Here is a 12,500-nt window from a genome sequence, read left to right as displayed (position 1 = left end):
GAGGTATTTTTTTCGACCCAAAAAAAATCACTAGATCTCATAATAATCCTAGTGGGCAATTTTCATTGGGATACTATATATATATATATATGTGTGTGTGTGTGTGTGTGTGTGTGTGTGTGTGTATATGATTAAATGATAAATTTACCTTGTTCAAGACAAATATCCTCGAGCCGTTGTCTAACCACTTGTTTATAACGATTATTTAGATCACTGTTAGCAAATTGTTCACGAGTTTGTATTGTTCCAAGTACCATTAACAATTGCGGTAGCTCAAGGAACTCAGCTGCTTGTCTGATCTCCTGAGGGTAACAGATATCAAATGTTTTAACATCTAAACTCCATTGTTTCTTCTATAAATTAACAATTTCATATTACGAATAATATAAAAACAATATGATCGATATGATGATCGTACGATGATCGAATTATATTATAAATCAGATCCTTGATAACTTGATGATTTTTAAAGCTTAATCGATGACGATGATATAAAATATTCTCCATGCAACCATGATCGGTCTCTTCCTTAATCACTTCGATAATTTTTTCCTTCTGATGATGGATTACGATCAAAGTAATCGCTAATTCATGCTTGATATCTAACGACGATTACGATTAGATCTAACGATGATTTATGATTGGATCTGACGAGATTTTTGATGATGAGCCTTCTTTTTCTTTTCTTTTTCTTTTTCTTTTTCCTTTAATTGCGTGCCTGATACATTTATATATACATTAGATACATATATATGTATGTATATATATTTTTTTTGCTCTTCGATCGTTACATTTTTTTTGATTGTACGAATTAGGCATCGATTATATATATATATATATATATATATATATATATGTATATATGTATATATATGTGTGTATGTGTGTGTATATGTGTTGTGAATAAAAGTAGATCCATTCTTTTTTTCTTTTCGATGAATCATATTACGTAACATATATTCAACGATGATATTTAGAAGAGAACGTGAACATGCTCTCATGAATTAGAACATGAATTAGATTTCTTCCATCATGAATATTCTTCTCGTTCGATGAAATGATACAATACTATCGTATATGCGTGCGTGCTTTCGTGCCAATGCGTAAGTATGTGCTCTTACGTATAAAGTATATGTATGTATGTATGTATGTATGTATGTATGTATGTTTGTATGTGTGTGTGTGTGTTTAACAATGTCACGTATTTGTCAAACGAATTTGACTTAGTACTAACCAGTAATAGCCCAATAGGAGCTGTCTGAAAGAATACAGCCGCGTTAGTTTTTTTCTATTTTTTTTTTTATTTTTTTTTATTTTTTTTTTAATTTTTCAATAATGAAAGAAAATCCTTTTCTCTGTTTGCTTCTTCGCATTTTTTGTCTTTTTTTGATCCTTTCGATCCTTCTCGATGATTAACATAGATAGTCTCTTCGTTTCGAAAACCGATCGATACGTTGTCAGTTTTTTTTTTTTTTTTTTTTTTTTTTTTTAATATAAACAAAAAAATCGTGTGTAGGTGGATAAATAAAGATCCAAATTAAAAATCGTGTGTACGAAAGAGTATAGTGAAGGTAATCCTGCGTTTTTTGAGGTAATCCGATCGGATATTATTATACCGTGGAATTTATTACAAAGGAGATCGGACTAAAAAGTCCCTAACAACGGATACGAGAAAGTTCCTAGACAATTTCGAAAGTACAATTACACTTTTTTTTTTTTCTTTTCTTTTTTCTCGAGACCTTACACAGGCCAATCTCATTTTCTTTCAGATCGTTGAATTGCAAGTAAAATTTCGAAAGATAAAAAGAGAAGAAAGAAAAAAAAAAAAGAGAAAAAAAATTAGCCTAGAAAGTCTCGAAAGAAGTGTAATCGATCTTTAAAAAATCATTTAAGAACTTCAGAGTCCCGCTCTGTGTAATTATAAAAAAAAAAAAAAAAAAAGAAAAAAAAAAGAAAAAAAAAAGTCCGTGTTCTTTTTTTCTTTTTTGTTCTCTTTTCTTTTTCTTTTCACTCTCTCGCATTGGATGTACCTTTTCTGATAAAATATTCTACCGACCCAACGTACTTGTAGATCGTGATACCGTTTATCCAAGCTGCCTGTGTAGATGAACTGCAAGCATTGCTGCATAGCCTGGGGCGTAATGAGCTTCGAAAGAGTCACCACTGTAGTAGGTTGTTGCACTCCATTTGAATTTTCACTCTATATAATGTTTAACAAAAAAAAAAAAAAAAATAGTACATATATATATATATATATATTTTTTTTTTTCGAGTTGAGATTTGTAAATTAGTTTCATATGGAAAAGAAATTTACCATGCAAACGCGTATATTTTGAAATGCAGGATGATTTAATTCCCTCGTAGCACCATTGGCTTTCCTTTGATTATCCATCGTTGGTAAAACTTGAAAGCTCGATCTTCTTTTCAATTGTTCCCATACTCTGAAATAAATGTAAATATATATGTATATATATATATATATATATTTTTTTTTTTTCTTATTTCTTTTTTTTTTCTAAATAAATTTTTTCTACGAATTTCGTTTAATTATATCTTCTCCATTGGCAACGTTATCGTTTAAACCATATCTCTAATAATATATAACGAATAATATAATAAGAGAATACTAGAGTATGCTCGTGTGTTCATGGATTTCAGAGATTAACTCACTTTGAGGGTTTGCTTTGATCAATGCGAATCAGGCATTCGGTATCGTCGTTAAAATCGCCTACTGTGGCCTCGCCAAAAGTGCTTACCTATTTTGTAAAAGATAATAGAAAAAAATGTACAATTTTTCTTTTCTCCTTTTTGTTTGTTTTTTTTTTTTTCCCCTTCAAATTCGTAATAAGTCCAACGTTAAAAAATTCATACGCGCATATAATAGTAATAATAATAATAATAATAATAATAATAATAATAATAGTAAAAAAAAAATAAATGAATAATAATAACAATAATAATAATATGTATTTGAATGATTTATTTTTGTTCTCTCTATCTCTATCTCTATCTCTCTTTCTCTCACCATACTAGACTCGCTCGAACTTCTTGGTGTATGTTCATGAGCAAGTTCCGTCGAGAAGAGCCGATGAAATGCAGGCGAAGCTGCCGCTAATAAACATCGATGAGCTGGGAAGGTGCAATTGCCTGCTATTAATGTTACATCGGTATGAACTGGCTTTGTCCATAATGTTTTCATATTTTCCTCGTATGTACTTGCTGTTAGATAAACTTCTGGCGGTACTGGTTTCGGTGGACAAAATGGTGCCTATAATAGATTTTTAAATAATAGTAATAATAATAAATAATAGAGATAATAATAATATTTATTTATATTTTTTCATTAGCCGTCATTACAGTCTATATAAATTTAATTACTATATTATTAATATACTATTATTATATATATATATATTTATTTATTTATTTGTTTATCTATTATAAATTATTAAATTAATATATTAGAAACAATATTGGATTAGAATCAAATATTACCTGAAGCAAAGGCCTTTGTACCCTTTTCAAATTCGTCATCCAAAAGCGTTGCTGTCTTCTTGCAATTAGGGCGGCTCTTATTGAGTTTTCAAATACCTCGTTGACGCCATAATAAGTGAAGACACTAGTTTCATAGTAACATACACCTAACTCTCGTGCTACCGCTCTTGCTTGATCAGGCATGACCAAATCACTTTTTCTCGTGGCCCTAGAAATGATTAAATGAAAAAAAAAAAAAAAAAAAAAAAAAAAAAAAAAAAAAGAAGAGAAACATATAAAAAAAAAACCAAAATTTTTCCCTCTCTCTCTATCTCTCTATCTATCTATCTACTTATCATTTTCTTTTTATAAAATTCATCATCATGAAAGTGAATACGTGATATTCGCAAGAGGATCGCTAAAAATCATAGTGAATTTTGAACAATGACGTCTCTTGGGAACTCTAGAATGACGTATAACAAAAGGGTTCGATATTAATTTAGTCTCGAACTCGCGTTCGATTTATCTGACGTCGATGTGGAAACTCTCTTCGGCGTAATTGGTCCGAAGAGGAAAGTGATAGAGCAACGAAGAGTATCCCCGGTGGAATCAATACTTCGACATACTTTGCTACTGAAGTTCCTAGTGTATATATATATATATATATATCGAAGTAACGTCGAATATAGTATACGTACACGTATATACATATTATGTATATATATATATATATTCGAATGACTTCTTTTATTCGACGATATTGTAAATTCTTTTTTTCCCATGCTCCATTGGATCATTCGTTTTTTTTTTTTTTTTCTTTTTGTCTTTTTATATTTTAACTTCACATCAAAGATAGAATCCCCTCAAATAATTCTATTCGATAATTGAATTCGTATAACCGATAAGGGATATCATATCATTTGACAATCGATCGAAACTATTATCAGTATTATATAAAATTTACTTACCTTACGAATGGACTACGATCCCGGAAGTAACTCAAGTAGGTCTCATCTCGATACATATATCGTAAATCGTTTTTGCATCCGACCAATAGGACTGGCGTTTGAGGACAGAATCGACGTATTTCTGGATACCACATTGCCTTGCAATTCCGTAATGAAACCGGATTTGTTATGGAGAAACATAATAAAACGACGTCCGATCTGCAAATATTTTTTATTCATTCAATTCGATCATCTCATGCACATACGCTTTAATTAATAAATTTTTTTTGTATAAAAAAATTAATTAATATTATATACATATATCACATTTAACGTCGATAAATATTTTTATTATAATATTTTATTGAAATGATTAAATATTAAATTATTGATTCAAAAAATATTTTATCTTACTGTAAAATCAATTAATTAACGTAAGTGTTCGAATATTATATTTTATTAACTCGATCGGTATTTTTCTAATCGATTCAATTTACGTGCTATATTGAAAATATATTTTTTTAAAATACTGACCTGCCATAGGCAAATCGACGATCCTTTTCGTGATCACCAAACGTATCCCAAAGACGTAAAGATACGTTAACGTTGTCCACGACTTCCCACGATCGTTCTAATACCTATGTAACGTGCCAAATATACATACATACATATATATATATATATATATATATATATATATATATATATATATATATATATAATAATAGTAAATTAAAAATAAGCGATTTATTTGAACGAAAAGAATGTCAAACGATAAAGAAAAATAGAAAAATAATATGAAAGATCGGTATTCTATTCTGAACTTTGTCTTTTAATAAAAGAGAAAAAGAAGAAAAAGAAAAAAGAAGATAAAATACAAACTTACGTCTTTATAAATTCTATACTGATCGATAGCCCAAACCGTGGGTACGTGTGTGGTTAACAATTGGGATAGAGAGACGTGTTTGTTGCATGCTCTAGCACATATCAATCTGGTCTTTCCGACTGCTGTGTCACCCACGACCACGCACTTGACCAGTTCCTGGTGCGGCTGCTCATTGTCCATCACCGGCAACCTCCCTTTTTCATCCAATATACTTTTTCACGTACCAGATCGTCCAAATACGACTGGGCTACCGTAGCCGTCGGTGTCACCGATGCCTCTCTAGCTAACCAACACGAACAACACCACATTCGATTTTCGACCAAATGTCGATCAAAATCTTCCTCCTCCTGTTTTACGATTTCTTCTAGGACAAAGAAAATGATTCTTCTTCTTCTCAATGTAGGAAAAGAAAAAATGAAAAAAAGAAAGAAATTAAATGTCCAAACCTGACAAATGTAAATCGCAATTTACATTTTGTCATTATAACTGTTACTATTAGAACTTGTTTATTTTAATCATTATCAGATCATGGATTTTAAAATAATCAAGATAATTCTTGAATTGATAAATTATTAATATAATAATGTTACTATATGAGTATAATTATTAATTAATATTATTTTATTATAGACCGATAAAATTGACGAGCTATTATATTCCTCTCTTTCTCTCTCTCTTTCTCTTTTTATTATTATTATTATTATTATTATTATTATTTATTAGTAAATTAAATATTTATATAAATATTTGAATATGGTGTACCTTACCTATGTCGAATATAACGCGGTCGAAATATGTCGGTTGTATTTAATTTAATTATAATAATCAATTCTAATATATTACATATTAAAATTATATCAATTATATTATATCTATTTACTCATTGTGATTTACTATATTAATAATTAAATAATCGTATAATTAAATAGCTATATGTAGTATTATAATTTCGATGGAAAATGATATAATAGAAAATCCGTAGATTTAACAATTAATTATTATTTTTAATAAGAGCCCGTAGTCAATTGTAAATGTTAATACTGACATACCAACATAATGGATTTATACTGAAAATATTTTGGGATTGAAAATACGAGTACTAGCCGGTTTTGATAACCGGCAAAATCCGATTCACGTGCACGTGGAGAGAATACGTTAAGATTCGTCAACGGGGAACATCCAGTGTATATATACGTACATACATACATACATACATACATAGATACATATGTGCAGATATTTTAGGCACGATTGAACGATTACAGTTAAGACTGGATAGTCTCGCGCATATAAACTCGGTATGCCTATTGATTTCATTCCCTCTCCTTTATATCCACACTCTCGGCGTGTATGTGTCTCAGTTTCCTTATATTTAGAATCGAACCCTTTGCAAACTTAAAATCACCTTAACCCTGAAAGACACTCGCCGCGGTACACGGCCTATACGATTTTCTTTTTTTTTTCTTTACTTTTTCTTTTTCTTTCTTTCTTTCTTTCTTTCTTTCTTTCTTCGTCTTTGCCTTCGTCTTATTTTCATATTAATATAATAATACAAATAGGCTATATCACAATATATCTTTTTTGTAACGTATGACTTAAGTTGATCGAAGCTTTACTAAAAAAAAAAAAAAAGAAAAAAAAAATTAGGAACAATTATCGAACGTCGACATTTAAATCTAAGGTATATCTGTATTATTTTTATTTTATTTTCTTTTTTTTTTCTTTTTTTTTTTTTTTTCTTTTCTTTTTACACATCGAAAAATTAATTTTTTCTCGAGAAATAATTGAGTAAGAATCGTATTGATTAAAAAAAAAGTTACCTGCACGATCAAAATAATCTCAACTACTAGTAAAATAATCATTAAATTTTGAATGACCAACGATACGAAATCTAATCTCAAGTATATAAAATTTTATGATTAAAAAATAATTGATATTCGATTTCATTCTTAACAAATATATGTGGAATGAAACTGTCAAACTAATCTAAAGTCTAATCTATAGAATTTTATGATTACGATCGAATGATATTCGATTTTCTTTTTTCTTTTTTTACTTATAGCGTATAATATGTGACATAAGTGTAGAAAAATATTAGAAATTTCGTTTATAAAAAATTTTGAAATAATTATGAAACATTGAACGATGGTTGTAAAAAAAAAAAAAAGGAAGAAAAAATCTAATTAAAAGTCTAGAATGTTATGATTGCGACTTAAAAAAAAAAAAAAAAAGGAAGGAAAAGAAAAAAACAAAATGTGATATCTTGATTACTCGGATATTCCAACTTTCTTTTTTTTTTTTTTTTTCTTTCCTTCTTTCTTTCTTTTTCGATGACTTTCATATTCATTTTTATGCCTGCTGACACTGTGCATATATAAATGTATATTCGTTTCTAGATGACGCGTTTCGTATATAAATTCACTTGGGATTGACGTTACATTCCTGTCGAACTTATCGATTATGAAAAGTGTGAAAATAAATTTCCGGTCTCTATTAATACCGAGAGTACTTCGTTTATTTTCTACGACGCTATAGTCTTACAAAAGATGGATAAATACAGAGAGAGAGAGAGCATTAATGTTCCATCAAGATAAACACCATATTATGACTAACCCTTTTTTGATATTTCTTTTTTCTTTTTTATCAATAAACAGATCTCGTGCACTGATCACGTAATCTCATTTTTTGATCACCGTGAATATTAAACTAATATAATCGACGAAACTTTCTTCGTGAATCCAGGCCGAGGGCAAAATAAAAAGAAAGGAAAAAAAAGAAAAATAAATAAAAAAAAAAAAAAAAAAATAAAAAAGAAAGGAAAAAGAAAAGAAGAAAGAAAAAAGATTCGCGTGTTTCAATATTCACGTATTACAAATGTATCGTGACATTAAAACGTGTCATTTAAATCTAATATATATATATATATATATTTCATTTTCATTTAAATACATAGGCATATAGATGGGTAAGATAAGTATATACAAAAGTAGACTTTTCACGTTGAACGAGACTTGCCGGATAGTTTTTTTCATTTTCTTTTTCTTCCCTTTTTTTCCAAGTCAAATCTCAATAGTCAATTTGCCAGGTGACGAGATACATGGATAAATATATATATATATATATATATATATATACATACATATATATATATATTACATTCATACATATATTCATAATATCGTCAGATGGTTACGATGCAAAAATCGAAAGTTAATTCGCTCGATAGTCCTCATGTTTCACGTGGTGAGTTTTTAACAAGGACACTCGAGTATAAATTCTAAGGTCTACGTAAAATCGATCGATAAATTTCATTATCCTCCCCCCCCGTCTCCCCTCCCCCCAATCCAAAAAAAAAAAAAAAGACCCACGAGATTTCGACGGGATTGTAAAATATTCCAATGTCAATTCTTATAATTGATTATTAAGAAGAAAAGAAAAAAAAAAAAGAAAAAGAAGGTACTTATAGGTACGGGCGAATTATATATATATATATATATATATATATATATATATATATGTACATGTGTAATATGTATTATAAGTAGATATGCTATAACACTGCAACGCGATGTAGTAAAACGTTTGATTTTCTTTACAGGGGTCAAATCAATGGCAAACTCGAAAAATATAAGTTTATTGCGTACATACGTACAATACATATTTATGTAGATAAGTAAATACTTAAGAACGTGTATAATGTATGCGTATACATACATATGTATATGTATGTATGTATCGCAGCGTCGAACGTTGTGTCGCGTCGTTGTGAGAGATAATTAGCGAGCGAGTGGCCTACATTTCTTAATTAAATCTTTCGTTTTAGCCTTACGTCATAATTGAATCCTGAATTCGTTTTATTTCACGTAAACGAGTCTCTCATTTTAGTGTCAAAGAAACGAAATTATAATTTATTATGCTTTTGAACGATATGGGGGACTAAGTTAATGCATCTTTCTCTCTCTCTCTCTCTCTCTTTTTAACTCTCTTTCTCTTTTTATCCAATAAAAAAAGATTTTTTTTTCTTTTAACTGTTCGCTGGTAGAGGTGAAGGAGAAAGAAGGAGAGAAGAATAGAAAAAAATAATGAAAAACGACGAATTTTAAGATATTCGAAAATATTTGGTGGATGGATAAAGTTAAAATCCGGCATACACGTTTATCAAGCACCTCCTATATCGATTATCCAGCCAAGCCAGGATTACGTGGCAAAACTGCGTTTTTCGTCCTTGCCTTCGTTGTTGTTACATTGCGGAAACTTCACCGAACTCGAAAAGTGCGAGATGTATCGCGACGCGTTTATATCCGACTACTGTCACATGTATTTTCGTCTATTCTAAAGAGAAAACTCTACTGTTCCTACTATTACTACTACTACTACTACTACTATTACTATCGCTTTTACTATTACTACTACTAGTACTGTACTATTCGCTACTAATCATTCCCTTCTGGGATTCTCTAACGAATGGTTTGTCGCTGTGTTGTTATTTCTTCTATATATTCGACCTACTTTCTATGCACACGTTTTCACACAATTTCTGTAGATACATACACACACACACACACGCACGCACGCACGCACGTACGCACGCACGTACCTATACAAACAGGTTGAATCCTTTTAACGTTAATTACGTTTATAAATTTTAAGAACGATTAAAAAAATAAACAGATATATTTCTTTTTCATTTTTCATTTTTTCTTTTTTTTTTCTTTCTTTCTTTTTTTTTTGTTTTTTTTTTCGTTATCCAACACCATATCTCTATCCCTGTATACTGCTTGTAATGGACAAAACTTTGTCAAGAATGTTTATCCGAAAGACATTATTTTTTTTTTCTTTTTCTACTTCTTCTTCTTCTTCTTCTTCTTCTTGCTGTTCCTCTTCTTTGTAATTATTGATCGAAAAGAAATAATGTTTTTCTCATCGATACGAGAGAGTTGGCGAGTAAATAGATGCGTTCACGATGCAGTAGAGAACGCACGCATGAACGATTTGTCCGAACGCATTTCTCACGAATCAATGGCCCAAATAGGTTAGTAGGAACGACGTGCCTGGCAATCGTGTTCTACGCTTCGTAAACAGAAGTGTAACGATACTGTGACCAGAATACAATTGGACAAAGAGAGAGAGAGAGAGAGAGAGAGAGAGAGAGAGAGAGAGTAAGAAAGAGAGGATCGTGTTAAAAAAGTCACGAAGTCTCGTTTTTCACGCTATTGTCCGGTCCAATTATAAATAAAATTCGGTTAACAGGAAATCTCTTTAACTTTAAAACCCTTTTTATATCTTTTACATAAAATTTGTTATATAAGCGATTGAAAATGGAAGAGATTATTATATATATCTATATATATATATATATATATATATATATATGATTTTATTTTTAATAAATATATACATGTAATTTATTTTAATTCTAATCTAAGTATTTATGCAAAAAAAAAAGAAAAAGAGAAGAACTCCGTTAATGGGAAAAGATCAACGATTTATTTTGCAGATTGTCCTGAACAAAAAATTTATTTGGAAAAAAATTCATAGGTACTATAAAAAAAAAAAAAAAAAAAAGAAAAAAACAAAAAAAAAAATAAAAGTTATAAAACAAAAAAGAAATGAAGATAAAAATAGAAGGATTGTTATTGTGAAAGCTTTATAGAAAAATCTGCAAAAGAGAAAAAGAGAAAAAAGAGAAGGAATAATACCCTTTAACACAAAGATAGATAGATAGATAGATAGATAGATAGATAGAGAGAGAGAGAGAGAGAGAGATCATAGTATTGAAACTAACTTTTTCCGTTTCGATCGACGGATGATCGATGTTACACGTGAATCTATTGAAAAGGCATTGCTCGTGACACGAGAGAATGGCCTTCGGAAATGCTTCCCTTAAAGTTCCTTCGTGAGCGATTAACCGAAGGGAAAAGAACGGCATAGTCGAGGTGCAACCAAATGGAAATTCACCGAGCTCACTTGATAACATTATATCATCTCTTATTCAAAGGGTACGCGCTTACGGAATTGAATTTGAGAAAGATGGAAACGAACGGATATGGTACCGCGTACGTTCCTTGGATACTTTTGCTTTTTGCAAAAAGGGACAATGTGAATTTTTCATGGGGAGAAACAAGAAAAGAAAAGAAAAAAAAAATAAAAAGGATATAACTCTAAAAGGATTAGAAAAGGAAAGAGAGAGAGAGAGAGAGAGAGAGAGAGAGAGAGAGAGAGAGGAACAGGAGGAGGATAGAGACAGAGAGAAAGAGAAAGAGAAAGAAAACATGGACGCTTAACTGGCGCATTGCAGAACGAGGCTCATGCAGAGGTCAGCAAAGTAGTAGGTAAAAGGTAGAATAAGAAAAAATAAAAAAAAAAAAAAAAAGAAAAAGAGAAAGAATAATAAAAAAGAAAAAGAAAATCAAACAAGACGAGAATTTTTCTCTCTTTTTTTTTTCTCTTTCTTCTCTCTCTCTCTCTCTCTCTCTCTCTCATCTTCTTTCTCGCTGTTTCTTTTTTCTTTTACTCTCTATCATATTCTCTCTGATCTTTTATTCGTTCTCTCTCTCTCTCTCTATATATATATATATATATATATATATATATATGTATATATATATATAAATATATATCGTTCACTTAGACACTGAAATCAATTTTCGCCGAAGGACGATCAAAGTATCGCGAATATCGCAAAGGGGTCGGCCCGGGGTCAACGAGCCAGCCTACCCGAGCGTTAGCACATTAATTAAGTAAACGTTCCTCTTTTATTGTCGACCTCTTTCATCCTGTTAATCATGCATCGGACTCCATCCGTGATGCACGGAGCGTTACGAGCGGACGTTTTTAAACGTCGTTGATGGCGGCGCAACACATTCCTCCGTCTATCGTTCATAGGACGATTAGTCGTAACGACAAAGCCATTATCAAAATATTATATCGAAATTATCTCAAATTCATCTATTTCTATCTCTAATATTCTTATTATTTATCCATCCCTCCTTCATCCCCTTCCACTCTCCTTCCTTTTTCCCTTCTCTCTCTCTCTCTCTCTCTCTCTCTATCACTTTAGCATCAGCTTTGATATATTTACGTATTTATAGATTTATTTATCTATCTATGTATGGATCTATATGTATATCTTACAGCGTGATCGATCGATCATCTTCTTTATAAAACACATATTTCTCTCTCTCTCTCTCTCT

General features: G+C 30.4%; 1 protein-coding gene across 11 annotated transcripts in view; it reads right to left on the bottom strand.

Moving 5' to 3' along the window:
- The window catches only part of LOC124425624 (rho-related BTB domain-containing protein 1), an 18,302-nt gene that overhangs the window by 2,079 nt on the left and 3,723 nt on the right, over positions 1 to 12,500 (bottom strand). For 4 of the 11 annotated variants that reach the window (XM_046966178.1, XM_046966181.1, XM_046966183.1 and 1 more), the window contains 10 exons: positions 5,308 to 5,671; positions 4,956 to 5,059; positions 4,443 to 4,640; positions 3,496 to 3,703; positions 3,026 to 3,268; positions 2,671 to 2,756; positions 2,315 to 2,441; positions 2,066 to 2,200; positions 1,235 to 1,258; positions 149 to 302 (listed from right to left, as the gene is read on the bottom strand). In XM_046966178.1, coding sequence (XP_046822134.1) covers positions 149 to 302; positions 1,235 to 1,258; positions 2,066 to 2,200; positions 2,315 to 2,441; positions 2,671 to 2,756; positions 3,026 to 3,268; positions 3,496 to 3,703; positions 4,443 to 4,640; positions 4,956 to 5,059; positions 5,308 to 5,487 — 1,459 coding nt within the window. In that variant the 5' untranslated portion in view covers positions 5,488 to 5,671. Of the gene's footprint in view, positions 1 to 148; positions 303 to 1,234; positions 1,259 to 2,065; positions 2,201 to 2,314; positions 2,442 to 2,670; positions 2,757 to 3,025; positions 3,269 to 3,495; positions 3,704 to 4,442; positions 4,641 to 4,955; positions 5,060 to 5,307; positions 5,698 to 12,500 lie in introns of all 11 variants that reach the window. The other 7 variants (XM_046966182.1, XM_046966189.1, XM_046966180.1 and 4 more) reach the window with 4 other exon arrangements.

Source organism: Vespa crabro, chromosome 7 (genome assembly GCF_910589235.1).
Source record: "Vespa crabro chromosome 7, iyVesCrab1.2, whole genome shotgun sequence".
NCBI classification, from domain to species: domain Eukaryota; kingdom Metazoa; phylum Arthropoda; class Insecta; order Hymenoptera; family Vespidae; genus Vespa; species Vespa crabro.
Note: the sequence above shows the minus strand (reverse complement) of the source record. Positions and strands in the feature narration are given on the sequence as shown.